This window comes from Epinephelus moara, chromosome 7, assembly GCF_006386435.1.
Source record: "Epinephelus moara isolate mb chromosome 7, YSFRI_EMoa_1.0, whole genome shotgun sequence".
Lineage (NCBI taxonomy): Eukaryota > Metazoa > Chordata > Actinopteri > Perciformes > Serranidae > Epinephelus > Epinephelus moara.
The window spans coordinates 11,192,303-11,220,007 of NC_065512.1; the positions used below are offsets into that span (position 1 = coordinate 11,192,303).

Here is a 27,705-nt window from a genome sequence, read left to right on the forward strand (position 1 = left end):
TTACTGGTCCATTTATGTCCCAACCCTCACCTATGGTCATGAGCTCTGGGGAGTGACATAAATTAAGACCCAATCCCAATACCCCCCCTTGTCCACTACCCCTTAGCCCTTGGCCCTTGAAATGACGCAACGAGGGGTAGGGGTTGAAATCTTTCCCTAGGAATTGGGACACCACTCACTACGTCACTGCGTCGGTTACGTTCACGCATACGTAACTATTTAAACAGGAAGCCGTGAGCCATGTACATTTCCAACCGGCATCTACAATGGAGTCTTAAGTTGAGTTCATCCTACCGATTGCGTTTGTTGTATTCATCATGCTTCGTCTGATGAACGACAGACGACAAAATTATGTACGACAGGGGACTTCTACTAGCTAGCTGGCTAGCTAACCATCTAACATTACGAGGTAGCATAGCTATACTAGCTGGCGTGTTATCGTAATGTGAAAAATCCAACCATTTTGCAGAACAGGACAGATGACAGACACCAGATAGTGCGAACTAGCTAGCTAGCTAACAAGCAACCTGACGACAGTAACGTTAGCTAGCTGGCTAGCTTTCTGTCAACTCCAATCTAGACACTGTGAATAGCAATAAAAAATTGTTATACCGTTCTCTACACAAATACACAGTTATTTGAAAATGTTTTTACAAAAGTTCCATGTTTATTTGCAAAATTATACGTACATGTATGAACTTTTTTCCCCGTCTCTTGCTCGGTGGTAGTCATCGCAACGTCTACCCCTCGCTGTCAAGTCAGCATCTGAAATCCCTCGCTCCAAAGGGCTAGTTTCATACCCACTACCCCTTGTTATGCCCCCTACCCCTACACGCAAAAGGAATTGGGACACCCCTACCCCTCGCGGGAACGCGCAAATCTAGGGGTAGGGCCAAGGGGTAGGGCTTAGGGGGGGTATTGGGACGAGCCCAAAGAGATCGCGGCTACAAGCAGCCAAAATGAATTTCCTCTGTGGGGTAGCAGGGCTCAACCTTAGAGATAAGGTAAGGAGCTTGGACATCTGGAAGGAGCTCGGAGTAGAGCTGCTGCTCCTTCACGTCTAAAGAGGTCCATTAATCTGGTTCAGGCATATGATCAGGATGCCTCCTAGTCGCTCTCGCTGGAGGTGTTTCAGGCACGTCCCGCTGGTAGGAGGCCCCGAAGCAGACCCAGAACATGCTCGAGGGATTACATATCTCATCTGGCCTGGGAAGGCCTTGGGGTCCCCCAGAAGGAGCTGGAAAGCGTTGCTGGGGAGAGGGATGTCTGGGGTGCTTTGCTTGACCTGCTGCCCCTGCAACCCAGCCCCAGATAAGCGGATGAAGATAGATGGATGGATTGATGATTGATGGATGCATGATGGATGCATTATTAGTTACCTTATTGTTTTAACTTTGCTTCTTTTTCTGCGTTTATTGTCTTCTGAAGCACTCTGTAACATCTGTTTTGAACAATGCTATAAAAATAATTGTATTAGTTGTATTATAGGTTGGACCATGCTTATTTTTTATCTTTAACTCATGTCTTACAAGTCCCCAACTTTAAGGAAATGCAGTCCTAAATCCCTGTAACCATAGCCTACCTAACTATGTAGTGATATTGTGGGAATAAATAATTTTAAAAAGGCTGGCACTGACAGGAAACAATGTGGCTTTTGCAGAATCATTCAACATCAATATTATGTCTGGAGATAGGGTTGAAATAACACTGGATTCACCAAGTTGTTTTGGCAAACTTTTTACAGTGTACTAAGCCTGCCTGCACATCCAGATAGTTTATTCTCTTATAATGAGCACCAATTAACTGGGTACTAAATCAAAGTGTTAAACGCCTTGTAAGAGGAGGGAAAAGGCAGATGACAGCCTTAAATAAACTTTCCCTTACTTGGCCCATCCCACCCACTGAAGCAGATTGTGCATTTTAGGAGAAAAAATCTGCAGCATTCAAAACTTTTCCGTTTATTCAGTGAGGTGGGGAAAAGCGTGCACCGGGGGTTTACTCTGCTGTTATGAGAAGCAGCCGCAGCTCCTCTGAATGAAAGCATTCTTCAGTGCGGGTGACCAATAACTTTTCTTCATACTGTGGTTCATGTTTGACGCGTCAGCCAGGCGCGCCCACTGCACATCTCAGCTCCTCTGCACACACTAACGGAGCTGAGTTTGGATGGACTCACGGAAAGACTACACATGCCGCACAAAGAGTTTTGCAAGCGAGTGGGGAAGTTACGGACAAGGCCCAGCAAAACGGAGCTAAACGGCTAAAAAAGTTAGCAGTCACGTCCACCCGGGAGCTGTCGGTGTTTTCTGGTCCAGACACTAATAAAAGGGAGCAGTGCATTTTGAGGTAAGCGATGCACTCTGTGCTTCAGATCTTAACGGGAAAGCCCTTCATGTTAATCCCATTAGTATGCCAATAGTGTGTATGTGGCACTCACTATACTATGAACTGTTATTTCCTACTCAACAGGCTGGATATCTGTTATATAAACCATGTTTTCTGCATTGATTTTCATGTAGATATAATCCTCATATAGCCCTCATTCTTATGGGACAGGTTCCACTTCTTTTTTGTTGACTGCACTGATTTTGCATTCAGCATTTTGTCCATTTAGTTTCTTATCTTTGTACAAGTACAAGTTTCTCTATTGTTTACTTATGTATTAATATCTGCAGTAGCATCCTAATTTCTAAAGGACATATTCTACTTTCTGTTTGTTTGTTGATTGCAATGGTTTGTTAAAGTGTCTGTCTGGTGTGATAGTCAACACATTTTTTTGGCAAAGAATAATTATTTAAGCGTGTTTTATTTTTTGTATATATGTAATTCATATTGTTAAAGCTGTTCTGGTAGTTTAAGACCACCATGTAATTATAATTTTTACTTAAAGTGCCAGACATAACACATCCTGCACATTAGGCAAGCTGCCACCTCCTGCCAAAAAAAATAAATAAATTAAATTAAATTTAAAAAGAAAAATGTAATTAATTTAATTAATCAATTAATTTAATTTAAAAGTATTATTTTATTATTATTTTGCTTTTTTTATTTTATTTTTTTAACATTAAAAAAAAAAAAATCAAACATTAGGGAAATGGTGGAGTGTATGAGGCGAGCATTAGAGTACGAGAAAATGACAAGTACAAAAACAAGAAGACGAAATGTGTGTCTTACGAACAAGAACAGGAGCAAAGACAAACCAACACAATTAAACAACTTAGCTAACAAACAATAATCATAACTACAAAAGAATGCAGTATGTGCAAATTTGCACATTTCTTCTTCTTGTGTTTGTACTTTTCATTTTCTCATACTCTAATGCTCTCCACAGACACTCCACTCCATTTCCCTAATGTACGATTTTTTTTAGTCAAAAAAATAAATAAATAAAAAAGTAAAATAAAATAATAATAATAATAATGCCGCCCCCTGTCCCATCCAAGGTGGCTGCCTATGTCACCTATTGGAGGATCTGCCACTGTCTACATGAACTTGTTTTGTCAAAGTTCATTTATAGACTATACATGGGTAAATTTGTATTGTGCAATGAAAACTAGAAATAGCCTGAAAAACACGAGTGTGACTTAAACAACATTCATCTCAGCCACCACAAACTCATGGTGAATTTGTTTTGAATCCATCTTAAGTAAACATTGCGGTGGGCATGAGCCCTCATCTGGCCTTGATGAAGATACAAATATTGGTGATATGTTTAAAAAAACAAACAAAAACAAACAAAAAAAAACCCCTTTCAACCCAGATGTTTGGACGATAATAACCTTGGAAAAGATGAATGATGCCAATACAATTGTGCAACAAACACTATGAATCATACTACGAGGCCTGTTGCTGTCTCATGTGTGGGGCATCTCACTGTCCACATTGTTGATCCGGAGGGATGTTGACACTGTGTTCCAGGGTTACTCAGGACACACCCAGTCCCAGCTTCAACACAGGAACTGGATGATCAGACAGAGGGACAGGACAGACAACTGTGTCCTTCTGGGGAGCAGCCCAATATAATCACAGTGTGTGTGAGGTAAGAACAGGTTGATTGTAATGCCTGGGAATGTCTGTGTTTACGCATCGTCCTACAGGAATGCATCTTATCATTGGCTTTTCCTTCCCACAGATAACTTCACCGCAGAGGTTACGTCCGTGCAACAATGGGTGAGTCTGGCGAGGACTATGAAAATTACACCTATGAATACTACCTGGAGTACGGCGACTTGGAGGAGCTTAAAGTAGAGCACAGGCAGAGGGAAACTATGCACATCATCTCAGTGGTTATCTACATTATTTCCTTTGTGCTCGGGCTGATTGGAAATGGAACCGTCATCTGGGTGACGGCGTTTAAAAGCAAAAAGACGGTCAACAGCATTTGGCTGCTCAATCTCGCCATGGCAGACTTTGTCTTTGTTCTTTTTCTTCCCTTCTACATCGATTACATCCTGCGGGACTTCCACTGGGACTTTGGCGTGTTCATGTGTAAGATTAACTCATTTGTGTCCGTGATGAACATGTACGCCAGCGTGCTGTTTCTCATGGTGCTCAGCATAGACAGATATGTCTCTCTGGTCCACCTCAACTGGTCTCAGAGGTATCGCACTACAGAGAGAGCCTGGTATGTATGTTGTTGCATATGGGCGCTGGCTGCCATCACAAGCTGCCCTGCATTGATTTTTCGCGACACCATGCGCCTACACGACAAAGTCGTGTGTTTCAACAACTTCCATACACAGGACGGACACACGGCGGCCACGAGACACATTACGATAGTGGTCATTCGAACCACTGTGGGGTTTCTTTTGCCTTTCACTGCCATATGTGTGACAGGTATACTTCTGACAATCAAAGTGAATCAATCTCGGGGATCGGTTCGGCTGTCCAGCTTCTCCAAAACAGTCTCTGCTGTAATTCTTGCCTTCTTTCTATGCTGGGCACCTTTTCATACTTTTAGCTTGATGGAGTTATCCATGCATTCCTCAATGTACCTACACAGCATCCTGAAAGCTGGCTTTCCTCTCGCTAACAGCTTAGGCTTCTTTAACAGCTGCATTAACCCCCTCCTGTACATGCTCCTGGGCAAAAAGGTGCGTCACATCCTGAAGCGTGCATGCCTGGACATTACTAAGAGTTCACTGAGAGAGCTCAGCCAGTCGATCTCTGCCACTGAGATGGAGTCTGTGCCAGCAGTTCAACAGGAAAGTGTCCCAGAGGAGCCCGTGGAGTCGTCGACTCTATGATTACAACCATCCTCAGACTGTAGTAGTTGTCCATGAAAAACATGAGGGCAAGACTAGCTATTACTTTAGCGTAAATGTGGACGATTACCATAGCTGTTCTTTCCAGCTGTAGTGTTAAGATTTTCCTATTTTGTTTCATTTGGACTACTCTCAATGGAAAAGCTGAGTAGAACGACATATTTCCCCTTATTTTTCATTTGCATAGCACAAGGGATTTTCAGAAATAAAACCAAAGCTGAAACAGCTCATTGGTTGATCAATAGAAAATTAATCTGCAAGCATTTTCTGATTATTTTTGGGGATTTCTTTGCCTTAAATGACAGGACAGTTTGACGACATGCAGCAAAGGGCCACGGTTTGGAATCGAGCCTGTGGCCGCTGCGGCAAGGACACAGCCTTTGCACACAGGGTGCCTGCCCTACCTACTGAGCTACTGGGCACCCCATCTACAAATATTTTGATAATCAATTAATCATTTAAATCATTAAAAAAAGATCCTAAGCATTCTCTGTTTCCTGGCTCTCCATTGTGAGAATTTGCTGCTTGAATTTATTTGACTTCTATGCTAGTAACTTAATATCTTTGGGTTTTGGACTGTTGCTCAGACAAAAGAGAGCAAGTGAAACTTTGGCAGATAAATCAATAATGAAAGTAATCATTAGTGGCAGTCTTATATCAAATGCATCTCATGTATTGCTGATTTTTTCATTGTTGTACTCTTGAAGCACGGCGTCTTTGGTTCTTAGAGATGAATATGTTGCATAAATCTATTTGTAGTCTAACATTGTTTTTATATAATTTTATACTGGCTGCTAGTCACTTATTAATGTATTGTAAGATTTTTAAACTAGTTGAGAGTTGTATAAATGTTTTATTCTAATATATTACAAGTAAATAGCACATTTATAAATAAATCTTCCTCTGAACACCTGCTGTACTTTGTTTTCTTTACTCTGTCATTTAAAAGCAGGCTTTGATGTTTTATGTACACACAGTCTAGAGTCTCAGGTGGAAATTGGTATACACGAGCCTGACGTAAATCCAGATGTGCAGTTCCTTCAATTTCCTGAGGGTCTGTTTACCAGCTATTTCCTGTTATTTCTCCCGGGTGAACTCTGACTTGAATGGATTACATCACTGTAAGTGATAAAGCACCATCCTGCCTGTGACTGGAAAGATTGCCGGTTTGAATCCCTGGAAAAACTTTAAAGATATGGACAGGAAGGACACATTTCACCCTTCTTTAAAGGGAAACACCACCAAATTTAAGTATTGCAATATGTTATTTCCATGGCCTGGGAAGGTCCAATCAATATTTATGAATGTGAGTTACTCTCTCTCACAGCCAGAAACCAGAAAAGTCAACAATATTCAGGAGGGAGACAGGATATGTGAGCTGTATGATTTGGGTGAAGTGGAAAGTTAGTCCTGTTTTCTTTTACTGTACAAACTATGATCACTTAGAGCTTATATTCTATGAAACTGCTCGTTTAAATCCTGACATTTTCTGGTGCTCAGATGTCAAAAACGGCTAATTAATTTTGATTTGTTTAAGTTTGCAAATGTTGTTGCTAAAGCCTGGAAGAGAAGGCAAGGAAGTTTGTTTAATTAGTATTTATTTTGATTTCTTTTTTTCAGTCTTACACACTAAAATGTCTTTGTGAGTGATCCACGAACTTGGTCTTCTAAAATGATGTTTCAATTTATGTTTGCTGGATTCTGAGCCTGGCTTGCTCTGAATTTATGGTATCTCGTAAGCCCATGCGGACTGGGCATAACTGCTTGCATGATACAATATTAAAAATTCATTAATTCATTCATGCAATAAGTCTCAAACTTGTGATGTCATCAAGTATTAAGTCTGGAGCTGCTCCATGTTTTTGTGGACCCACAGAATGTTTAATTTCTTTTTTATTCCCAAATGAGCTTTATTCTATTGTAGTGTCCTCAGTTATGAAACAGGAAATGTCCCCATATGTAACCAGTGGACACAAGTGTTGTCTGTGCTGTGTTGATATGAAGAGGCCCAGACCGTGAATATCTTTGGAGGCGATCTCTGTTTATTCCTGACAAGTCTGACAGCAAGAGGTAAAAACAAAATCTTCCGTCAATTATGACCATGTAACTCGAGCCCCTCTTCCATGAAGTACAACTGCAAGAGGGGCGGCCATGTTACATTCAATTCAGGACAACAAAACACAGAAAACATACATGACAGCAAGAGGTAAAAACGAAATCCTCTGTCAATTGTAACCATATAACTCAAGCCCCTGCACAAATTAAGTGATACAGGAATATGTTAGCATAAAATTATCTTATAAACATAGCTTAACAACATGGAAATTACCACAAAAGCGATGTCACTTACCTCTCCCATGGAGTACAACAGCAAAAGGGGAGAGGTAAGACGGGTGACACCTCTTTATAGGTGGGGTACCCCAAAAGGTGAACGTAGGGGTACAGAAACTGAAAATCAAACGTTCCACATATTGACTATGGAGGCCTTAGCGTGTCAGATAATATCAAGTGAAACAAATTTTGTGTAATTACTCTGTTACACATATTACTGCTGTATAATTGACCCTGTTACACATATACTCAGATCATTCCCCTGGGTGCTCTTGGTGTCGTCTCTTTCACAATTCATTGTCAAATTTGAGTTTTAGCACTCTAGTTTTTGGATTTGGGAGATAGCTGTTCATGTTTTCGGACTGTCTTATGCCAAAGGAATAACATGTATGAATTTTGAAAAATGGGTGAAGTTCCCCTTTAGCAACTACACTCAGCAGGACCTCATGGCACTTTATGGACTTGGACCTGTGACCCTCCATCTTTCGAAAAAGTGCTCTATAAAGTAGCTCATTACAGACAGAAAGAGGAATAAACCATATTAGATGAAGCCTCAATGTGATGGGAAAGCCCTGCTGCTGCCACTGTGCCACAGCCTGTCACTATTTGGTGTACATGTGACGAGCATCTGCTAAAGAGAGGGTTTACATTACTGTAATGTCTAGTGTTAAAGAGATGCACGATTAGATTCGTCATTATTTACAGAAAAGTAGCCTTGGATTATGGTATACAGGATTACTTAATCCGTGACGCAGCAGAATAACAAGACAGTGCGCAATCTGCGTCGCAGGCAGTTTCATAAGGACAAACACCGGCAAGGTAAGCAACTGGTCACCGCTGCGTTTATTAAATATTACTTACTGTGTGGGCGTTTTATAACCGGGACACAACTGCTGAACCAACGTTAGAAACAGCACCTTAAAACTGAACAAACCAGTAAAGTTATTCGGCTGTAATTAGGTTGACATTATATGTTACGTTAGCTTGTTTGTAGCATTGTATGCTACATCTGTGAGTTTGGAGCTAACGTTCCAACCGTTTACATACAGCTGCACGTGCGGGCAGTTCAAATTTATAACCGGCGTAACGTTATGCTGATAATGTCGCGAGCTAATACAGTCAGCTAATGCTAAATTATGTCAGGTTGCTAACGTTAGCTTGGCTCATTATTTGGCTAGTTAAACGTTACCTAACGCTACAGTTCGTTATTTCATATTTCCAGGGCATTTATTTATATCAATACAGCCGTATAAAATGCATCCTGAATTATATGTTACTTTTAATATACGTCGCAGCATAAATTAGCTGCTCTGGGTGACAGCCCCTGCGTTAAATGACCAGCTAACATTATTGTTTTTGTTTTGCTAACTTAGTTGCCGCTTTGCTAGTTTGCTAGTTGTTCTCGGGCACCACCGTTGAATATCTTCTATTGACACTTGTTAAATGTGTTAACCAGAGGAACTGGACCTTACACGTGATGTTGCCTCTCTTGCAGCATGTTGCGTTTGCCTTTTGTGAGTCGGAGCCTCTTTCCACCAGCAATTGTCAAAGGAGGTGTGGCAGCAACTAACAATGGTAACAATATGCTAATTCATCAGCTGATTAGTTGTTCGTACTTTGGTTAAATACAATGTGTGTCTTGTATTTAAGCAGAACACCCTGTTTGTTGTTAGTGGTGTGCAAGCACCAGAACCCTTGTCACTTTGTTCCACTGATGGATTATAGGCAGGATTACAGTCAGATTTGCCAGCTACCACATCTGGTGCCAGGCTGTTGCTGGCTCAATTTAGCCAATTAGTAGTCAGTGCCAGTCATTTGTTACACTTTGGAAAATCAGGGATTCATTGTAATATGATGTGATAGAGATATGATGCATTATGCAGCTGTTTTTTCCATTAAAAGTAACAGTACTTGGAAGAGAAGGTCTGCATAAATGTTTCATGTGTGTGCTTAAAGCTCGCACCGCAGCGACAGCAACAGCACCTGCTAGTAACCTACTGGAAGTGTTTGTGGATGGGAACCCTATCATGGTGGAGCCAGGAACCACCGTTTTGCAGGTAACATGCTAAATTCATCTGTGCAGTCGCATGTGATAGAGAGCTCATTTCCTGACATCTTGAGTCATAATATCGGATCTAACACTGTGACTCAATTTTGTCACAGGCGTGTGAGAAGGTAGGAATGCAGATTCCTCGCTTCTGCTACCATGAGCGCCTGTCAGTTGCTGGAAACTGTCGCATGTGTCTCGTGGAGATAGAGAAGGTTCCTAAGGTATGTTTTAGGCTGTGTATATTTGTGTTTTGCTTTTATTTTGGCAGCCAAGCTGGTCTTTCAGTATTTAGTTGCCTATTTTAACAGAGACAGAGTGTAAACTTTTATTCCATTTATTTTGTAGCCAGTGGCAGCCTGTGCTATGCCTGTCATGAAGGGCTGGAACATTTTAACCAACTCTGACAAAACAAGAAAGGCCAGGTAAAATCAAACTCACAAGTAAGACATTGTATACCCTGTTGTTCTCTGATAATAACACATATTTGTCCTGTAGAGGTCATATTGCCTTATAATCACTGCCAATTGTCTGTGGGACAAAAATAAAGTTCCCAAACCTCCCGCTTCAAATAATTATATTCACAACTGTTCTTTGATTTTATACAGAGAGGGTGTGATGGAGTTCCTACTGGCTAACCACCCATTAGACTGTCCAATTTGTGATCAGGGAGGAGAGTGTGATCTACAGGTAAAAGATCATCATAACCAGTGTACAGTAGATGAGTTAATCATAGACATGAGTGTGAATATGACACACATTCTTTTTAAATCATTTATAAATATGAGATCGACTAATAAGACTAAATACTGTTTTGTTTGAAGGACCAGTCCATGCAGTTTGGCAGTGACCGGAGCCGCTTCACAGAGGGCAAAAGAGCTGTGGAAGACAAAAACATCGGCCCTCTTATCAAAACCATTATGACTCGCTGCATCCAGTGCACTCGCTGTGTGCGGTGAGTCATGCATCAATATCTAGAGTAAGCTGAGTTGCTGTGTAAATTTAGATTATTGAAAATAAATATTTTTTGCTCCTGTAGCTTTGCCAGTGAGATTGCAGGTGTGGAGGACCTGGGCACCACTGGCAGAGGCAACGACCTGCAGATTGGGACCTATGTGGAGAAGATGTTCATGTCGGAGTTATCTGGGAATGTTATTGATATATGCCCAGTGGGGGCCCTGACCTCTAAACCATATGCATTCACTGCACGCCCTTGGGAGACCAGGTTTGTGGAGTGTGCACTACATTTTGATTAACATTTTAGAGTCGTAGGTTAATTTTTACACTCATGTGTTGTTTGGTTTTCTGCAGGAAGACTGAGTCCATTGATGTTTTGGATGCTGTTGGCAGCAACATTGTGGTGAGCACTCGCGGGGGTGAGGTGATGAGAATCCTGCCTCGTCTCAATGAGGATATTAATGAGGAGTGGATCTCAGACAAAACCAGGTTCTTGTCTAATCACACAAAGCTTCCCTCACAGACAGATTTGTGCATGATGTTTGCATCAATGCTGAACTCATCCTTGCTTTCATCCTGACAGGTTCGCGTATGATGGACTCAAAAGGCAGAGGCTTACTCAACCAATGGTGAAAAATGAGTCTGGGCAGTTGGTTCCAACACCCTGGGAAGATGTGCTGACTCGAGTTGCTGGAGCAGTATGTGATTTATGATCAAATGGCCTTCTGTATCAGACAGTGCATGATAATTTGCCACTTGTTGTTTCAACTCAGGCTGTCCTAAATAAGACCTGTTTTATCTGACAGCTGCAAGGAGTTGAAGGAAACGATGTTGCTGCTGTTGTCGGAGGCTTGGTGGACGCAGAGGCTCTCATTTCCCTGAAAGATTTGCTGAACAGTTTGAACAGTGAAAACCTGTGCACTGAGGAGGCGTTCCCAATGACTGGAGCTGGGTAAGGCCACAGATGGAGTAAAACTGAACATGGGACAAAGCCAATTTAACTTGCCCTGATGTTAAAGGGTGTGTCCAGCTGCGTTCTTTTCTGTGCTTCAAAAATGGAAACCCTCAGTCAGCTGTTAGCAAAAAGCAGTGACGTAGGTTACAGTGCTGATGCCCTCCCTAAACAACTTGCAGCTGTTTGCTGAGGTTCACATGGAGAGAGAAGATGGTGTTTGCTATACACTGCATTTGTACTGTGTGAACACATTTATAGTCAGTGTATTACCTACAGTTAGCTGGCGGTTGGCATGCTCACAGTTTGGAGAAGCAGACAGGAGTACCTGGGCACAGAAGTTGAAGAATGTAGAGCTGAGGACACTATGTTAATTTGGTTCTGAAAGTCACACAATAACCAGACTAACTAACCAATCAGAGATAGCGGTAGACAAGTAACTTCTCAGTGTTCTGCAAGGTAAAATTACTGTTTTTGTCAAAGGAATCTGGTTGCTAAGGACGGGGGCAGCAGCAAAACGTATTTAAGCCACCTAAAAAAAGGACCACCTAAAATAAAATCAATATCACTTCAAATGTATGCTATGTTTAGAATGTTTTTACAGCTTTACCTTGCTGTCATACAGCCCTTTCTATCAGGGAGCTGAAGCCGTTTTACCCATCTATGCCCTCTTCAAAGCCATCAGACTCCACCAGACAGAAACAGTAATTTTACCTCTCAGCACATGGGAGTTGCTGGTCTACTGCTGCCTCAATCATTTAATTTGTTTGTGTTACTGTGTGACTTTCTGAACCAAACTAATGTGGCATCCACAGCGGTACATGGGGTTATATGAAGCAACGTCATCATGCAGAAACCTATTTCAGGTTACAGTGGAAACTGTTTTTAGAAGGGCTTGGGAAAACAGCTACAACAGCTACAACATACATACTTCATCAAAAATGTGGACTTTCATATTTTAATAAATAAGGTACACGACCAGAAACCTACAGACTAATATAAAAACCTCAGGAGAAAAAAAACAGTGGAGCTGCCCTTTAAGTTTCTGTTTTTACCTTGGCTTCTTTAGATCTGACCTGCGTTCAAACTATCTTCTTAACACTGGGATCGCTGGTATTGAAGAGGCTGACCTGCTGCTTCTGGTTGGCACACACCCACGCTATGAGGCTCCTCTGTTCAATGCACGAATCAGAAAAGGGTATGTTAAATGCTCCAAATACAGTATCTCAGTATTTAACTAGTATATCTGAGTTATGTTAAACAGAAATGTATGTTCTTTAATATGATTTTATATCTCTGGTACAGCTGGCTCCACAATGAGTTGCAAGTGGCTCTTGTGGGAACGAAAGTGGACCTAAGTTACACATATGACCACCTTGGGGAGTCTGCCACAGTGCTTCAGGAAATTGCATCAGGATCTCATCCGTTCTGCCAGGTAACAGTCTGAGCATTCCCAGGGGCGAATTCACAAAAGGATTGCGTGGCTTTGCAGATGCTGATTCTGCACAAATGAGACAAAAAGAAAATGTGAAGTCTCAAAGCCCCTGCAAAGGTTGAAATGCACCCCTGACTGCACTTCCACGCAAATAGCATCTCGGTGCTGGTGTTATTTGCACACATTTAAACAAGGTAATATGCATACATTTGGCAGAAATTGGCCCCCTTTCTATGCAAATGAGCCTCAAAAACAGACCAAAATTATTAGTGTCTTCAGAGAGTTTGATGGTAACTGAAGTATTAAATTAATTTTTTCCTTTTTCCTCCGCTTCAAATCATGCCATCTTCTTTTACAGTGTGTGTTTTAAAACACCAACAGCACAGACAGACTGGGATTTTAAATTCCAATATGGTGTCTCTCTGTCATGTTTAAATTCCTTCCTGAAAGTTGAGAAATGCTCCACACCTCGTCAGTCAGGACCTGTAGCTCAAGTTTTCGTTGTCTCTCTGCCTACAGTGTTCCTAGTGCAAAATTTACATTAATACTTTGCCACATAGATAATCGCACTCAGATGCAAAACTTAATGGCCGTGTCAGCGCTGTAATATCGTTAGCACAATACACTTTGTGAATGGAATCTTGAGAAAGGGCAGATAGCGCTTGCAAGTGGCGCTGCAATCCATTCTCAATGAATTCCCCCCTGAATAATACAATGAATGTTATCGGTCAAACTGAATGTCTTTCCTGATTTTGTGTCATTTATCTCCTCTTAAAGGTCTTGGCTAAAGCAAAGCATCCCGTTGTTGTGGTTGGAAGCAGTTGCCTGCAGAGAGAGGACGGGGCCGCGATAATGGCCGCTGTGTCAACCATTGCCCAGAACGCTCGAGTCAGCAGTGGCGCGGAGGAAACCTGGAAGGTTCTCAATGTGCTTCACAGGTCATAGTCATGGAAAATTAAGAGGAAAAGCTTCTGGTAAGAGGAGTGTTCAAGAGGGATGTTTACTGTACAATGTGTGCTGTTTTGCCCGTGTCTTCAGGGTTGCCAGTCAAGTGGCTGCACTCGATCTTGGGTACAAGCCAGGAGTGGAGGCTATCAGGAAGAACCCACCCAAAATTCTGTTTCTACTCGGAGCTGATGCAGGCTGCATCACTCGCCAAGACCTCCCCAAGGATAGCTTCATAATTTATCAAGGTCAGCTCTTTTACTGCACAGCAGCAGAAGCTCTTTCATTTACATTAGACTAATTTATGTATGGCATATGAGAGAGGCAGTGTAAGTCCTGATAATTTTTTACATGTACAGAGCGTTTACAAAGGAAAAACCTGAGTAAAGACACCTAAATGAATCCAGTGCACAAAGTGTTCGACAGTTCCATCCCATTCATCAAAATATAAGGAGGGAATATCTTCAGTAAAAATGGTTTTTGTCCCTCAAGTGGAGCATCAAACTTTTTCTTACTTTGTTTAAATGATTTGTGCAGGTCACCATGGCGATGCCGGTGCACCAATGGCTGATATCATTCTTCCTGGAGCTGCATACACTGAGAAATGTAGCACCTATGTGAACACTGAGGGCCGTGCCCAGCAGACCAAAGTGGCTGTGACGCCCCCAGGCATGGCTAGGGAGGACTGGAAGATCATCAGAGCCATATCTGAGGTGAACTACAATTAAAAAATTATGAGGTCACATGAAATAATAAGAAACAGGACTAAATGCTGTGTTTTTTTCCCCCCGTCCCTTTTTAAGCTTGCTGGAGTGACTCTGCCATATGACACCCTTGATGAAGTGCGTAACAGGCTGGCAGAGGTTTCCCCAAATCTGGTGCGATATGATGATGTTGAGGAGGCCAACTACTTTAAGCAGGCTAATGAACTGTCTAAGGTCAGCTGTTATCTTCCTCCAGCATGTGTTAAGTTGATTAAAGAGGAGGCACTAATAAAGCTTCATTTAAATGTATTCAGTTAGTTTATCTTAGTTTGCTTCATGCTGTTCTTATCTCTTTCAGGCAGTGAACCAGGCTGTCCTTACTGAACCTTTAGTCCCTCCACAGCTTACTGTGAAGGACTTCTATATGACAGGTGGGTCACTAGTACTCCGGTACTCCTCTCATGCAACCTAGTTATCTGTTATCAAAAATCCTCCAGGAAACACAGCAGTGTTGCATCAATTCTTAAATGTTGACAGGGAGAAATGCTAATAATACTAATGCCACATAATTGGCAATCTTATCATTTGACCTTATTAGCTGCTGTTACATGAGCTTTCTTTTCTCACTGAATGAAATAAATCCAAATGAAAATTCCCACTAAGGTGTTACATTATCGCTGAATAAATTAATCAGCTAAGGTGTCCTGTGTACATGTCAGTCATCAGAGGAAGGTTTCTTTGAAGAACAATACAAAGTCCAGCTCTCCAAGCTGAGCAAAGATTTAGTGATGTTTACTGCTGTGCTTCCTGTTGAAGAAAGTGTTTGTTATTTCTGCTGTTAAGGAGGAAATCCACTTGCAGCACCCCTGTAAGTGTTCTGTTTATATTACAGATTTTTATTTGACATTGTTAATGGGTGAGGTTTAGAACCACCACGAAACATCTATCACAATTAGTCATCTGGATTCTGATTGAGCTCCTACTTACATTAGTATATATTATTATCAGAATAGTTTAGTTTAGTTTATTGGATTTATAAGAGGACAGTGTGCAATGACATTAATCATTTACAAGAAATGAAAACATGGTTGCACCAGATTTAGCGAAACACTAATCTCCATCTCTACATCTGTCCTACATTTAACAAGTAGACGCAATAAATAAGAATAAAATTCAAGGTGCAATGCATACTACAGTAAATCCATGTGCCTGACATAATAGAGGCAGTATGTACACACTGCATAGTACAAAATACAATATACCTACCCTGTAAAGTGATGAGGTTACTGGTGCTGATGCCTTACATAATAAAAACAATAAGGACACACTGCACAGACCAGAATACAATATGAAATGTACAATAACTAAAAGCTTAAAGCTTTCTTTTATGTGCAGCGAATGTGATACCATAGTTAGATCTCAATGTTATTACCATTATTTAGAGCGGCATGAACATTTGGAGAGCTAATGGTAATTGTATATTAGGAGAGAACAGAAACATGTCCGAGCGCTACAGCTAAGAGGGTCAAAATCTAAATAAACAATGAGGTCATGAGGCCATTAAAATCATCGGAGCATAAAATGTGTTCAGCAAATTTCATAGCAATTTCAGTAATATGAGATATCCTGTGTGTCGACGCTTGTTGCCAAAAATAATAGTAAAAGCAAATTACAGAAAACAAAAAGGACAAAAAAATAGTAGAGTGAAATAATGTGATCATGGAAAGGCTCCACTGTAGAAAAAACATGGTCAATGGCATCTGCAAAATTCATATGCATTATGCTCACTGAAATTCCTAAATCATTTTTGAATTACATGAATTCATGATTTTTTAAATCAAATTATTGTCATGTCCTGGTAAAGAGAAAAAAAAAATCCAATATATACCTAGCTACCTAGCTGCTGTAAGTACTTTCCCTCAGCATCTTTCATTTCCTTTGCCTCACTGCTTGTGTTTATGTTCATGAAAATCTGCTTTAATTTTTATTCTCACACACAAATATGACAGAATTTAGTTTGTAACACTACTTCTATGAGTTTGATGCAGACAAAATGCTTCTTAGTTTAAAGCTGATAGTCCTATTTAACTGCAAAATAAAACAAGTAACAGACTGTTCCAAATATTATCATGTTATCTGTATGTTGGTTATCACACAAGCATAATACAACACATACTATTGCAACACCAGACTCAGCAGCATTATTGTTACACTTACAACATAGGGTTTTAAATGCATATCTTCAAGCAAAGTAAGCACAACGATTTTAATTCATGGCATCATGAACACCTATTGATTTTCCAGTTAAGACACATTATAATGTTGAATTTTGGTGTGCCGATTTTAAATTTGCTCTCAATCTTTACTCACAGATCCGATAAGCAGAGCCTCCCAGACGATGGCCAAGTGTGTGAAAGCCGTCAAAGAGGGAGCTCAAGCTGTGGACGAGCCAGCCATATGCTGAAGCACAAATGATAGCCATCCAGTCCATGAAAAAAAAAAATTATACGCACAATTTTACTATTTGCACATTCCTAGAAATGTATTTATTTGCACTGTTTTATTTCAAGTAGATGCCTCATCATCTATGCACATTATGGACCTAACACACTTTACTAACCTGCTGAAACTTGTGTACATGCTACTTGCAGAGTGAATATATACATTTAGGCTTGACCAAATCTCCAAAGATGCACTCCTCACAGTTTATGTTTACCTGTTAGGTAGGTGTGACCAAAGATTTAAAGTCCCTAGACGTCAAAGGTAAATCTAGTTTCTTGTCTTCTTGTACAATTGATATTAAAAGTGTTATATTTTCCTAAAAATATTTGGGGCATAGTGTTACAAGTGTATATATTTATGTGATATTTAATGAACCAGTTTTCTGTAGCAAGACTAATGAATATTTGCAACCACCTATTCAAGTTTGTGCTGCTATTAAAAAATGTTAAAAGTGTCAAAAAAATATGTGCTGCTGATATGGAAGCCATTGTCCTTGTTTGATGTGACACGAGTCAACTTTTCCAGTCTCGAGCTCCTGTATGTGCCTGGCACGTGGTCCATCATCAGTGAACAGCGGCAACAGTGGCAGCAGGGCTGGTAACTCATTCATATGGAGGACGATAGCCGTGGTCCAGGTGGATCTCACACTGAAACACTTTGCAGGACCTCTCAGTCAATACGATTAAACACAGCTGCTTTAACTGAGAAAAATGTAAACGGCACTGTCATCTACACAAACTGCAATTTCTGTCATAAAGAGATCAACATGACATTTCTACACTGTAGGGGCTTTTAAGAAAGTTGAATTTCCAATATGGTAGGAGAGGTTGTTGTTGTTGAGCGGATTGTTGTCATGTCCCCGCAGTGCCTGTAGTGGTGCTGTGAGGAGTCTGCTGTGGATCCAACAAAAATCCTCAGCAGCCTGCCTACTGCTTGTAATTTGCTCTGGATAGCCTATATTTAAATGCATCCTTATTTCAAGATATACCGAGCTCGATGAAGATCACTGTTATTATCCTGTCTCGAATATCGATGCACAAATAGCCTAGCTGATTCTAATAGACATTTCGGCCGTCTATCTGGAGCGAATACCTTACACAGCCCATACCAATTCAAGGTAAGCGAAATCGTATACAGCCTCGGTCTCGATTTCTGAGTGTGCCGTTTTGCGAGGGCTTCGAGCGGCCGGGCGTTCAACTAGAGGCCGCTGTGCTACCGAGGCTAATAGGCCTCCTATTAATGACTCATTTATTTTTATAACTTGTGATTTTACTAAAGGACTCTGTGCCTTAAGGAGATATAGAAAATTATGCAATGTTTAAAGTCTTAAGCCCTATAGCCTGCTAATGTCACATTATGTAACGATAGTGGCTATAATTCATATCGATTATTAACGGAGGCCTTCGGGGACAGGCCTTAAGCCTCGTATGTAGACCCTTTGTTTGAAAGTATTTGGCCATAAATGTATCGCGTTTATTTACACAAAAATCCCACGATTGAGGCCAAGTATTGCTTGTCATGTATGAATACGCCTGCATTTTTCTTAATGAAACTAAACTGAAAATAGACCTTTTATAGTGTTGCCATTTGCTGATGTTTCCGTTTCCTGGTTAGCTACCGCCTACTAATTTGTGTTTTTAGCTTTGATAGCTTGTTAGCTAACTAGCAAATTGGACTTTTCGCGTCTGGTTAAACTTGATAAAATGTATTGCTGTTTAAAGGTGGATAAAGTTGTGTCTTATGGATCAGGACACGGGAGTATGTGTCACGTAGATACGCTCACAGTTTCACTGGGTAAAGTTTCACATCTGTACATCGGCTCCAGGCTAACGCTAGCATGCTAGCACCCCAGGCTCTTAACGGTAGTTACGCTGGTTAGTCACCGTTTGCTGCCTGTCCGGTTCTCCGCACCTAAAGTTGTTAACGTTAACCCAGGCTGTTATAAATGACTCTTAGCCACCCTGCCCTCATGTGTCCAACATGTACCTCAGCTGTCAGAGCCGTAGCGCTGTCAAGACCATCTTGAAAACACACAATTAAAGTTAAAAGTAGCGGCTAAGCTACTACTGAAGCTTGGCAGCTAACGCTACAATTATTGGTCCAGTGTATTGAGACATAACGTTTCCCGGAGCATCCTGTTTGCATGCTTTTGCACTAAGAAGCGTTTCATTAATAGAAGGATTCGTGTTTTTTATGAATGGAAAAAAGCGACTTTTTTATTAAGTTATATGAGTGTTCAGCTAGTTTTGCAATGATGCCTTCACACCGGCGGGTGACTGTTTTCTAGTGTGTCATGCACACCGCTGTCATGCAATATACTGTTTTACCGCCATCGCATTATCTTGTAAGTGGTAGTTTGGAGAATAATTGGATGGACTGTTGCATAAAAGTACCTATTCTCTGTTTACCACCGTTTCACATGGAGATATTTAGAAAATGAGAAGGTGTGACAGCAACTAGCAGTCAGAAATTTCTGTCTAGACTATGTTTTCAAAGATAATGTGCAGTCCAATAGTTTAATGAACAAGCTGTTGTGAAATCAGTCTTGAAATGTTATTTAATTTTTGACATTCCACCAAATGATATTGCATAATTATGTGGGCGTCCTGAATTTTTATTCCCATTAAATACGTATATTAGCTATTAAACAGTCTCCTGATGTAGAGGTGACTACTTCCCTGCCTCTCAGCGTGCACAGTTACCTCCTCAGTATGAAGTGTTAGTGATGTAATTCTTGGTTTCCCCTGACTTTATCCCATCAGCTGATGTTGTCAAGAACAAGAGTCACGTGATGTATGAAGGCAAACACATACACTTCTCAGAGGTGGACAATAAGCCGTTGTGCTCGTACAGCCCAAAGCTGTGCAAGCAGCGCAGACTAAACGGCTATGCTTTCTGTATCCGGCACGTTCTGGAGGATAAGACAGCCCCCTTCAAGCAATGTGAATATGTGGCCAAGTACAACAGCCAGCGTTGTACCAACCCCATCCCCAAGTCTGAGGACCGCAGGTGTGTATGTCTGTGTGCATGTGTTGCATATTCTCCTGTGCTGTACAGAAAACATTACGCTGTGCACAGTATGCTGAGGATGTGTTCTTGTTTTCCAGATACTGTAACAGCCACCTGCAGGTTCTGGGCTTTATCCCCAAGAAGGAGCGGAAAAAGAAACATGATGCTTTGGAGGAAATGCGCTCACGGGCTCACCTGGAGTCAGTGGCTCTCAATATAACTGTGCCCTCACTAGCTCTGAAAGCTCCCAATGGTCTAGATGAACTTCCGCCATCTCCTCCCTGTTCACGCCTGTTGCCCCTCCCTGATGGGGAACTCCTGGACCCTTTTGCCTTTTATGAGGATGACACAGACGGGGAGGAGGTGGGTACTCCTCGGAAGGGCAGCGCCATCAAGAAGAAACTACAGAGTCGGCTGGTGCTCAGTCAGAAACTCTGCCATGACACGGACCTCTTCCAGCCACCCCCTGAGCACTTTAGTCCCTCCCCTGCCCCCCGTGTCCACCCCTCCTCGCCGCTCAACACTCATCTCCCACGGCAGCAGTCAGGTCTCCTCCACCCGCCCCAGCACTCCAGCGTGACTTCCTTCATCTTCCCAGGACAGCAGCAGGGTTTATTATGCAATCCACCACCACCTCAGACGGTCAACTTTCTGCCTCCAGGGATGCCCGCTAATGCAGCACCCAGTCCAGTGCAACCCTCTGGGCCATCACTCAGCAGGAAAATGCCTTTCACTGCGACTCACTTGCCTGTCAGTTGCAAGGACAGTGGCAGTAACAATCAGCGGCACATGGTTGTCATGCGTCCTGCTGCCTTCTCACCTTCTGCCAGCTGCCTGGCCAGGTTGCAACATCTGGTGCAGCTCTGTGCCAAGAGACACCAGGAGCACGGAGACCTCTTTCCTCATCTAGGTGCTTAATTTAAATGCATTTACCTCACTTATAAATTCATGTGCAGTTTTAATGGACTGTGTAAGATAGTTTAGACATAGTGTAGCAACTGACATTTGCCGAGACAGATGAGCTGCTCTAACAGGTTCTTTTCCAGGACTGGACTGGTCAGAAGACAGTGCTGACGATGATGATGATGAAGAGGAGGAGGCAGAGACATTTGTTCCTTTCCAGAGCTCCTGGAGACCACAGAATGGGTTAGTATCCTAGTACCTAACCCCACAGTATAAACTTGGAACCAGTGAGGCTTCTCGTAATGACCGCTATTAATTGTTTTCTAAATAGGTTGGAAGACGACAGCGGTTCCTCGCGGAGAACACGGCTACTAAGGCTTTGCTCGTACCTCCAGGAGAAATACAAGCACATGTGCAGGCAGGAGAGGGCGAGTATCCGTCAAAAGAGATACCGCTATGCCTTCCGCAAAGCCTTGCTGCACGCTGCCAGTAACAACCCCGATTGTGCCGGGCAGCTGATCCAGGAGTTACGTGGTGCCTCTCGAAGCTCCTCGAGGTATTCTCACAAGTGTCATTTTTATCTGTAAAGACTAACAAGAATACAGTAAGATCAAAGTACTTGAAACCTAACAAATGTGTTACTGCTGTCTGCTCAGTCCTGGGTCTGTGTCTCTCTACAGTGTGGCTCCAGTCAGGCAGCAGAACACAGATACGGGGACCTGCACTGGCAGCACAAAGGGCCAAGCCTGCAACAACAGGGCTCTGCCCTTCACTCGACACTGCTTTCAGCGTATCCTTTCCACCACAGCACTGGCTGTACAGCTGGTTGCTTCAAGTGCAGAATGGTTGTGATTCTGTTATCTAATTGAAAATCCAGGTTTATCAGTTCCAGTCGTACATGTTTTTTTAATTGACTCACTGTGATGTCAAATATCCCTTTGTGATGGAGTACCACGATCACATGCTTTTCGCCCAGTTGTATTGTGTTATTTCCTTTATTGTCCTCTGTAGACATTCTGTTGAATCGTTCCCAGCAGCTCTTTGCTAGTTGCACAGCCAAATTTGCAGATGGTCAGCAGTGCTCCATCCCTGTGTTTGATATCACGCACCAGACACCACTCTGTGAAGAGCATGCCAAAAAAATGGTGAGTTCAGTATTCATGGGACAATTTTAACATTTTGGTGTGCTTTTTTTTTTGCCAAATTAGATGACAAGATCGATATATGTCCTTAGCTTAGCTTAGCTTAGCACAAAGACTGGAAACAAGGAAAATAGCTAGCCTGGCTCTGTCCAAGGGTAACAAAATCCACCCACCAGCACCTCTAACTCTCACTAATTAACAGGTTGCAGCTTGTATCCAGTTGCCCAGCAACCAGCAGAGAAGTTATTGATCCCAACCAAAAATAGCCCATCACATAACCCCCTGTGAAATGTATTTTTTGGATGAATAGACAAAGGAGACAAATCATCAATTAGTGAGCTTTAGATGTGCTGGTATGTGGGTTTTGTTACATTTGGACACACCCAGGCTAGTTGTTTCCCCTTGTTTCCAGTCTTTATGCTAAGCTAAGCTAAGCTAACTGGCTGCTGGCAGTGGCTTCATATTTAGTGTTTAGTTAGTAGTCTTCATTCTTTGGGACTGCTCTGTTTGATTCCACATGGGCTGTTGTTATGATGACTCAATGTTCATCCGTACACACCACCCAGGATAACTTCCTGCGAGGGGATGGTAACCGACGAGTGCAGCACCAGCAGCAGCAACAGCGAAAGCCACGTAAAAAGACCAAACCACCGGCGCTCACCAAAAAACACAAGAAGAAGAGGAGGAGAGGGCCGCGGAGGCCTCAGAAACCCATCCCTCCAGCGTTGCCACAGGGGAACCTGGGAATGCCTTCTACAAGCCTAGCAATGCCCTCACAGGCCAGCATCAGGTGAGCTGCACTCATGTCTCTACACTGTTGACTTAAAAATTTAGTGTGGGAGATCAGGTGTCAGGGGAATACCCTCAGTCACAGGTGCTCATGTCACACGTGTTTGAACAGCTTCTTCTCGACAATAGCATGTGTTTCTGCACTGAGCTCTTTTGTCTCGTTTTTGTGGCAGAAGCCCGTCGACTCCAGAACTGAGTACGGAGGAGCTTCCTGACGATATCACCAATGACATGGCAGACATTCCAAATGACCTTGAGCTAAACCAGGAGGATTTCTCCGACGTGTTACCCAGACTACCCGATGATCTGCAGGACTTTGACTTGTTTGAAGGTTGTCATATGGCTCATTCTTTGATGTGTGTACTCACAAAGTCCCTGTGTGTGATTCTGTAATGATAAATGTGTGTATTCATAGGTAAGAATGGGGATTTGTTGCCCACCACGGAGGAGGCTGAGGAGCTGGTGCGTGCGCTGCAGGCTATGGGCTCCTACCCGGACTCTTTGGTGTGCCTGACCTCCATGGGCGACTTGGCCCCATCTGAAGGAGTGGACCACCGCGCCATGACTGTGTTCCCTGGTCCGGTCCAGCCGGGGGGCATGGGGGACCTGCTCAACAGCCGCATGCCTACAGAGAACTTCACCAGCCTCGAGCTGGAGGACAATCTACTGCAGTCCACCGGGGGTCACTTTCCCCCCTCGCCGCCATCTCAGCCTGCTAACCAGCCCCAGACGTCGGGCTCCAACCTGACCTCATCTTCTTCTACAGTAGCCCCTTCCACCACCTCCCTGCTCACTCAGACCTCCATAACAGAGCGAACGTTTTCCCGGACACACACATCCCACGTGCTGGCCAAGTCGGATGCGCCCACGTCATCTCCCCAAGGCAGCCACTACGGCAGTGAGCACGTGCCATCCCCATACAGTGACCACATATCTTCTCCCCACGCCAGCTCCTTCCAGACAGACACCCCTCTATTGCTAGAAGTTCCTCTCAGCGGGGTGCCAGGACCCCCGCGCTCATCATGGAACAATCTCCCTCTCCCCCTCACGGACCCCACGCAATTTGGCAATCTCATAGGACCAGAGAGCCATCTCATATCCACCTCTCTGTCCACACCGCCGGCCACCACCCACTCTGTGACGCTGCAGCCGATGGCTGCTCTCTCAGCGATGCCCCAGAGTGGCCTGACAGGTTTAACGACCTCCCCCGCCCCCTCGTCCTCCCTCCCATCCTCCTCACATGATCTTCTGACCTCCACACAGCCCAAGCAACAGCTCCCACAGTTCAGCGCGGCCTTTGGCCATCAATTGGCCTCCCACAGTGGCATCCCAAAAGACGTGCAGCCCAGCCACAGCTCCACAGCGCCCCCCGCTGGCTTTTCTATAGTTAGTGCCACCGCTGCAAGTGCCAACAGCGCCACACCACCTTTCACGCAAAGTAAATGAGAGCCTGCAGCGGCTGCATGACGGTCTGTGGACTCACAGTCACTTATTACCCAGTCGACTGGCTCCTGATTGACCACCCCTCTTCATCTGCTACATGTGTGCAATGTGGTAATAGTGCACTATTTGATAATGAATTTGCACAACCTCAGATTTTCCTCAATATTTTCTGTTTTTGTTATTTTACTCTGTAGCCAGGCGGTCTCTGGGATTCTAAGTCAGTGTGAGTCCACTTGTTTGATGCCTTGTGGTTTCGTCAGCAGGGGGTAACAGTCGGATTTTGCGATGAAAAAGCGGGTGAAAATTGGCGGAAGGACCTTAGCAGAGATTAATCTGTCACAGTGCTCAGAATTCATCGACGCAGAAGCCTCAATCAGTGGTCGGTTTGTTTGCTTTGCCAGTTAAAGTCCTGTCTCTAAATGATCAACTGTACCCTGCCTTGCTCAGATAGCCATTGCATTTTTTTAATTTCCCACCTGTTTCATACACTGCTTCTGTCACCCTCTGAAAAACAAAGAGTACAGGTTGTGATATTTGTGACCCATTATGTTTCAAAGCTATTTAACTGTTATCATGATATAGAATCTTACCGAGTCAGATTTCACAGTCATATGAAATTTACCAAAATACTTTTAAACAGCTGTTTTTATATTGTGTATACTGTATATGTGCTCATGTATTGGTTTGCTCAGACGTCAAAATCTCTGACCTCACCATTGGTTGTGGGACTCTGAGTGGCCTAGTAGACACTTGAAGGTAAATATAGTTTCTTAAAGCAATAAACACATTAACATAACTCTAGCATTGTAAGGTATTTTATTGGTCTCATTACATGTAGCTTCACTCGCTGAATCCGGGCTGGGTCAGGAATATATTTCGGCCTCTATGAACTGTTGTAAACTGTTTTTTATTTTATTTTACAGCAGTTTTACTCAGAATTAGAGCCTATAGAGACCAGTGATCAGGTCAGCCTAACTTCTTCTCTGGGGTCAAACTGAGTAGATTTTAAAGGCTAATAAATGAGTTTCAGTGTTAATGGTAGGGGCGATAATGGCGTAATCCAGGGACTTTAAGTGTCTACTCTCAAAGGTGCTCTCTGGTCCACATATACAATGGTCATAAGTGACTTACGTGTTGGGCAAAATCAGTGTCAGGACTCCAAGAAAACCCACTATAAGACATCAAGGATAGACTGTCTGTACTCGATACCTTTGGGTATGGAGTACTGATAGCCAAAATAACCCAGTACCAAGTGATATCGAAACGTCTCCAGTCAAACGATACCTGCATTCAACCCTTTTTGCGCCGGGGGTTTGATGCCATTGTTTTAACATACAAAAATTCTGTTAGTCCAAAGAATGACCCATCTGACTGAAAGCCCATTTCTCCTACAGCCTGTTATCACAAAAACAAATGCCCGTTGCTCTGATGCCACGTTTTTCCAAAAATACACACTCACTGCAGTTAGTTTCAGTTTCCCTGTTGCGTTTGAGACACCAGATGCGGGTGTTTTTCACTGACCTGTCCCTGCTTTTCCAGCAGCTTTTATGCTACCAAACATGGGTGTTTTAAGCAAAAACATGATCTTTTCCAAACCATAACCAAGTGTTTTTTGTGCCTAAACTTAACCACATGCTCCCACAGCTTTTTTGAGAAATGTTAAGTTTGAACACATCCATTACAAAATAACGTAACATATCCGTTGTTTCCAGAAACATACATTGTGAATGTTTTGTCTCGTGATTTTTTTGTTGACCTGCAGGGAGTGTGTATTTTTGGGGAAATCGGATTTAAGAGCATTAAGTGTTTCTTTTTGGTTCCAATGGGACATTTTTTGGACTAACAGGGCTTCGGGATTTGGGCCATTAGAACAGTGGGCAGTCCGTGATCCATGGCTGTTACAACTCCTTGCTGGATTGGCAAACTTTCTGTTGCTGCTGTCGCCGGAGCCACTCTCCTCCCAGTGAACAGTCAGTTAAACGGCAGTTAGAGGGAGCTTTAAATGGTCCGAACAAACTCACACCGACACTGAAACGGCTTGATTCTGTCGCTAATAACCATTAGGTAATTTTAGCCGTGTGATGCTAACAGTTAGCCATGTCACTGGGCGGACTCTCACAACTGTCCCCAGCGTGGCGCATGGTTTATTAACATAGTTGGCAGTTCAGCATGATACCACCAGAACATATTAAAGTCCGGCACTCCATTCACACTATGGGTATCAAATGACGTTCTCTATTGGTTTCGGTATCACTTTAACGGCACTGGTATTACAATTTTTTAAACGACACGCAGCCCTACTACCCAGAGATGGCTTAGATGGTGATTTAAATGTTATAAACTGGTGTGTTGATCAGTGTCTGTTTTACTCTCACTTACAAAGTAACTTTAAGCTGCAAACCTGGGGTCTGATTTTTAATTTTAAGAAAACGAGAACCACCTGAGAGCCCCTCCCCCCGTCTGTGACCGACTCCTACAGCAGTACAACCATGGCTTTTGATAGATATTATATTAGACATTTGACGGATTGTCAGACATTGTTGAGTATTAGGTATATAGAGTAGCGAGTCTCTATCTTGGGGTTTGTTGGTGAATTATTGAGTAGCAATGGATTGAAATTGTTATTTGCAATGTATTCAGTGGAACCTGTGTCTTGTAGAATGAGTCTCTTGTTTTTAATGGCTATCAAAATGGTTGTAAGTCGGAGGGATCGATGTTTGTATGCCGTCAGTTTTTTAAAAAAATATTATGATGATGAAGAGTATTTTTGATAGCTATTAAACTCCAGGAAGAAGTCTTGAGATTTGCATGGGGCAGCAACCTTTTGTGTGAGAGCATTATAATATTACTAGATTATGGTCACTGGCTTGATTCTTGGTGGTATATGAAACATAGGAATATATGCATCGCCATTTCATTTCATTATGTGGAGAAAAACAGATTACAGTATGTTGTTTTTCAACATAGATTTGCACAGGAGTGGATGAGGCCGGTGGTGTTTCACGTGTCCCGTGTCTGTCTTGCCTTTTTGGGTTTTTTTTTTTCTTTCTGCTTGGACGCTCATTAAGTAAACAGCTGCCATCATTACCAGCTCTGAGCTTGCACCAGAACAGACCCCCCCCCCCCCATTTCCAGCTGTGAGAAGGCCCAGTTCTGTCTCTCCCTTCCAAAGAGAAAACACATAATGAAGTGTAAACCCGTAGCTCCACCAGAGACGACTGGGCTTCTCATTGACTGCAGTGTTGTAACTATTCTAGTCATAAACACAGTGCCCCCCCCCCCCCC

At 42.7% G+C, this 27,705-nt stretch overlaps 3 protein-coding genes across 8 annotated transcripts; all 3 read left to right on the plus strand.

The window, feature by feature from the left end:
- Nucleotides 1–1,944: 1,944 nt before the first annotated feature.
- cmklr2 (chemerin chemokine-like receptor 2) lies at nucleotides 1,945–6,169 on the plus strand. 2 transcript variants are annotated; one of them, XM_050049506.1, is made up of 3 exons: nucleotides 1,946–2,343; nucleotides 3,916–4,036; nucleotides 4,130–6,169. In XM_050049506.1, the coding sequence occupies exon 3, from the start codon at nucleotides 4,164–4,166 to the stop codon at nucleotides 5,241–5,243; it is 1,080 nt and encodes a 359-aa protein (XP_049905463.1). In that variant the 5' UTR covers nucleotides 1,946–2,343; nucleotides 3,916–4,036; nucleotides 4,130–4,163; the 3' UTR covers nucleotides 5,244–6,169. The 2 variants fall into 2 exon arrangements, with proteins under 2 accessions (XP_049905464.1, XP_049905463.1); XM_050049507.1 differs by lacking the exon at nucleotides 3,916–4,036 and having other exon boundaries at nucleotides 1,945–2,343.
- A 2,007-nt stretch (nucleotides 6,170–8,176) lies between these two features.
- Nucleotides 8,177–17,457, plus strand: LOC126392786 (NADH-ubiquinone oxidoreductase 75 kDa subunit, mitochondrial-like). Its single transcript, XM_050048402.1, has 19 exons — nucleotides 8,177–8,411; nucleotides 9,088–9,167; nucleotides 9,549–9,649; nucleotides 9,756–9,863; nucleotides 9,988–10,064; nucleotides 10,248–10,329; nucleotides 10,464–10,594; nucleotides 10,679–10,864; nucleotides 10,951–11,085; nucleotides 11,180–11,294; nucleotides 11,403–11,548; nucleotides 12,618–12,746; nucleotides 12,854–12,983; nucleotides 13,761–13,921; nucleotides 14,022–14,176; nucleotides 14,466–14,641; nucleotides 14,732–14,866; nucleotides 14,991–15,063; nucleotides 17,005–17,457. Exons 2-19 carry the CDS (start codon nucleotides 9,089–9,091, stop codon nucleotides 17,094–17,096), a joined length of 2,211 nt encoding a protein of 736 aa, XP_049904359.1. The 5' UTR covers nucleotides 8,177–8,411; nucleotide 9,088; the 3' UTR covers nucleotides 17,097–17,457.
- A 149-nt stretch (nucleotides 17,458–17,606) lies between these two features.
- On the plus strand, nucleotides 17,607–27,699 carry LOC126392784 (INO80 complex subunit D). 5 transcript variants are annotated; one of them, XM_050048396.1, is made up of 10 exons: nucleotides 17,607–17,769; nucleotides 19,897–20,143; nucleotides 20,242–21,053; nucleotides 21,190–21,289; nucleotides 21,378–21,602; nucleotides 21,703–21,836; nucleotides 22,058–22,191; nucleotides 22,755–22,978; nucleotides 23,151–23,308; nucleotides 23,393–27,699. In XM_050048396.1, the coding sequence occupies exons 1-10, from the start codon at nucleotides 17,745–17,747 to the stop codon at nucleotides 24,421–24,423; spliced, it is 3,090 nt and encodes a 1,029-aa protein (XP_049904353.1). In that variant the 5' UTR covers nucleotides 17,607–17,744; the 3' UTR covers nucleotides 24,424–27,699. The 5 variants fall into 5 exon arrangements, with proteins under 5 accessions (XP_049904353.1, XP_049904354.1, XP_049904355.1 ...); XM_050048397.1 differs by having other exon boundaries at nucleotides 23,154–23,308; XM_050048398.1 differs by having other exon boundaries at nucleotides 21,727–21,836.
- The last annotated feature ends 6 nt before the right edge of the window (nucleotides 27,700–27,705 follow it).